Here is a 4,013-nt window from a genome sequence, read left to right on the forward strand (position 1 = left end):
GGTAAAGAAATTATTTTTTTATAAACTAACCTTAGCTTTTGTGTTGCATCAGATAGAACCCCTGGTATCACAGTGGTGGTGCGCCCAACTAATAAAAAAAAAAAGTCAGCAGTTTGAGCCTTCGTGCTGCTCCCTAGGAGAAATCTGTGAAATCGGCTTATAGCTTAGGGCACAGTTTTGCTTTAAGCTACAGTGTGATAATGAGTCAAAATCACTTGACAACACTTGAGTTTGAGTTGCATTAGTTATGTTTCAAGTACTCAAAAGTGACATGTAGTTAATGGCTCCATATTGAACAGAGTGAAACAGAATATTTTTATATTAAGAGAAAATTTTATTGTCTAACACTACCCCAGGTAACATTATTTCCTTAACAGATATTTTTAAAAATCCCCAAAATAAAACCCCTAAAACTTTGTAAATCTATGGGCACCTTAAATGGTTGAACTTGAAAGTCAAAGCTTAGCCAAAATGTTACCCTCTTCGTTCATTCTTTTTGTAAATAATTTTAATCATCTATTTTGTACAGAGCTTGGAATTATGATTTCACAACAAGCTTATTGGTGACTGTGACTTCCACATGGGATAACAGATGAGATATAATTACAGCACAGTTTTATTTAGTCATGTGGCATTCTGTTATAAGAATCATTTTATTCTCAGTGCTTTCTTTAAATAAAAAATTACTATAATGCTCTTGGCTCAGTAGGATAAACAAATGTCATGCCAAGTCTCTCCATTCCCTGGCAAACACTGATCTTTCTCTTCCTCTAACAGCTCTTTATATTGCTAACTCTGAATGTTTTTGCTTTCCCTGTAAGCTTCTAGGGCCTCATATCACTGTTTTCTTAGTGATGTCTAAACAATGTGCAAAATGCTACAGTGTTTTAAAACCATTTAAGGAATAATAAATGGTATTTACTGTAGTCTTTGTTTTCATGTATTTCAGTGTATTTGACTCCTTTGAGAAATGTAACTATTCTGTAGCACTCATCCCATATCCACAATAAGTAATCAATAAAACTAATCAGGTAGTAATTAGACCAATGAAGAAAAAAATTTAAGGTGAGGTGAAGAGTGACAGAGGTACTTTAAATAGGTTCTAGGAGGGTCAGGGAAGGAGAGAAAGACCCTCAACCAGATGGAATGACGAGGTGACTGTCCCAATAGTCTCTTGTGTGTCAGAAAGTGTGAGGATGGCACAGGATAGAGCAGGGTTCAGATCTTTTGTTCATATGGTCGCTAGGACTCATACTCGCCTCAGTGGCACCTAACAGCAACAATAGTTCCTTGTGCAGAATACTTGTTTCTTCCCTTAATGAGGGCTAAATTTAAAATACGTTTATAATTGAAATCATAATAAGATGTTCAGAAAGGAAACATCAACACAAAGAATCAGACGTAGCTGTGATTTTTTAAAAAAAATTTGTTCAGAATTCCTTCTCCCATCAGACTCTAGAAATGGAAGAATTGTATAAAAATTAATTTTATCCTTTACTTAAGAAGCTTTAAGTTCATGGGTTTTATTATTGAGGCACATATGGATTTCCAGGATTTCACAGCAGCACCCAGGTCTTCTCCCTTAGAGCCCTGTGCATCTGTATATTGCATTACCACTTCCCATGATGTAAATTCCATCTAACTTTGCATTTTTCTATGTGTGATTTAGTATTGCTTTTTAAAATGTTTTGAATGTATAATTCCAGCCTCCCCGGAGTCTAGTGGTTAGAAAAGTAGATATTAGTTAATAAAACTGTTACCTAGTATATACATGTAAAGCAGAATTCCTGAAGATTGTTAGGTGCCATCAAGTCCAGTACAACTCACCTATGAACAAAAGATCTGAACCCCATCCTATCCGGTGCGATCTTTACACTTCCTGGCATATTAGAACCCAACACGGCAGTCACTACTGTCAGTCCACCTAGTTGAGTCATCTTCTCCTTTGTGCTCCACTCTTCCAAGCATCATGCCCCTCTCCAAGGAATAGCACCTCTAGAAACATGCCTGAAGTATGCGAGGCAGAGTCTCATTATCTTTGCCTCCAAAGAGCACTCCAGCTGCACCCTCTCCAAACACATAATTGTCTATTCTTTTGGCAGTCCATGGTATGTTCAGTATTCTTCTCTAACACCACAGCTCAAAGGCATCAATCAATTATTATGTCCTCCTTATTAACTGTCCAGTTTTTAGATGCATAGCAAATTATAGGAAAGACTATAGACTGAATCAGACTCACCTTAGTCTTCAAACTGACTACCCCTCAATAACTTGGAAAGATCACTAACTGCAGACTTTCCCAGTGCAATACATCTCTTGTTTTCCTGACTGCTGGTACTAAGGGTGTTAATCCTGAAGATTAAGAATTATAACAATATATGTTATTTAGAATATGAGCCAGACAATATGCAAAATGCTTTATATATATGCTCTCTAATCCTTACTTTGATCTCAAGACAGTTTTCATTATCTCTGCAATAAAGTTTTTTATAAACTAAAATTTTAAGTGTTAAGAAACATTTTTTTATTCCACAAGGCCAAATGCAGAGATTTAGTCTGTCAGATCTTTTTTTTTTTTTTTTTTTTTAGTCTGTCAGATCTTGAAACCTTTTGCTAGATATCCTAGGGATTCTGGAGACATCAATGTTGAAAACTGTCTATCAGTGATGATTTTCGGTTTATATATATTTTATTTGGTTTTGAATTAGGCCTTCTTCTGTTTTTAGTGAGCATTGAACACATCCTTTTTGTGAGATTATGTTCTTTTTAACTCTTCAGATACTGTTTTTTGTTTGTTTCAAGCTCATAGGTGAACTTCATCTGTTTTTCTCTGTATTTCAGTTTGATCCATTAACAATTGAAAGCAAAAATGCAGCAACCGTAGTATTAATGCTTCAGTCTCCAGAAGAAGAAGTTTTGGCTACAGCATGTGAAGCCATTTATAGATTTGCGTTAAAAGGTCTGGATTTTTCAGTTTCTTAAAATATTTCAATACATAGTAAATACTTTTATCTCAACTCTCCATTCTCCCCAGTCTTTACTTCCTGTCAGATGAATCTTACACACTGACATCCAATGTCTCAGGTATTAAATACATTAAATATATAAAAGTGTTTCCCTAAGTATTGAATGTTAATAAAGAATCTTTCCAGAAAGTAAAATTATTTCTCTAAGTTTATAACTGAGCCTTGAGAAGTCATATACCCCCTGGGAAGGATAGCCATTTAAAAGATTTTATTTAAGTTAGAAAAATTATGAGTCTTGTAGGAACTAACTAAAAGAGTTTGATTGTTAAGCTGCTAGAAACTGAGCAATAACTAGTTTACCAGAGTATAACTCAGAGTATAAAATAGAAACCCAGAAGTCCATGCTGATATAGGTAAATGGTTTAAAGAAAATCCATATCTCCCATGTTTCATAATTCCAACAATTATGTAGATAATCTGTCCTCAAGAAATGTAAATTCTACTCTCTTTAAAATGTATGCTCCTCTTAGTAATTTCTCACTAGTAAGTACAATAAACAAATGGAGAAAAATGAGTATCAAGGTGACCAAGAGTGATAAGCATATGCACTGTGAATATGACAATAGTGACATTTATCTATGGTTATTTCTACAAAGATCCATAATCAAACAAGCATTGTGATAAAAGAGTTATATAAATTCTTTTAAAAAAGAAATAAAAATACATAAATTGCAATTTAGGAGCACCCCAAAAGCAGAACACTCAACAAAACAAAGCCAGAAAAATTATCACAGCCAAGAACAGTCTCAGGAGACACAATGGCTAAACGTAATCTGGAAAGCTGGACTAGAAAAAAGGACGTTGGGTTAAAATTGTTGTAATAAATTCCATTCAACAACAATAATGGTGTTGGCAAAACTGGAAAACTATCTGCAGAAAAATTAAACAAGATCCACACCTCACTCCATATACAAAAACCAACTCAAGGTGGATCATGGACCTAGGACTAAAACCAAGGACTATAAACTTCACTCAAGAAAAGCTTGA

The 4,013-nt window shown here is 34.6% G+C and overlaps 1 protein-coding gene across 1 annotated transcript in view; it reads left to right on the forward strand.

The window, feature by feature from the left end:
• Positions 1–4,013, forward strand: part of ARMC3 (armadillo repeat containing 3) — a 135,079-nt gene that overhangs the window by 6,906 nt on the left and 124,160 nt on the right. The window contains 1 exon segment of the mRNA XM_006903683.1: positions 2,842–2,959. Within this exon segment, the coding sequence (XP_006903745.1) occupies positions 2,842–2,959 (118 nt within the window).

The sequence above is a fragment of the Elephantulus edwardii genome, unplaced genomic scaffold (assembly GCF_000299155.1).
Source record: "Elephantulus edwardii isolate Elephantulus edwardi_28Jun2011 unplaced genomic scaffold, EleEdw1.0 scaffold00054, whole genome shotgun sequence".
Lineage (NCBI taxonomy): Eukaryota > Metazoa > Chordata > Mammalia > Macroscelidea > Macroscelididae > Elephantulus > Elephantulus edwardii.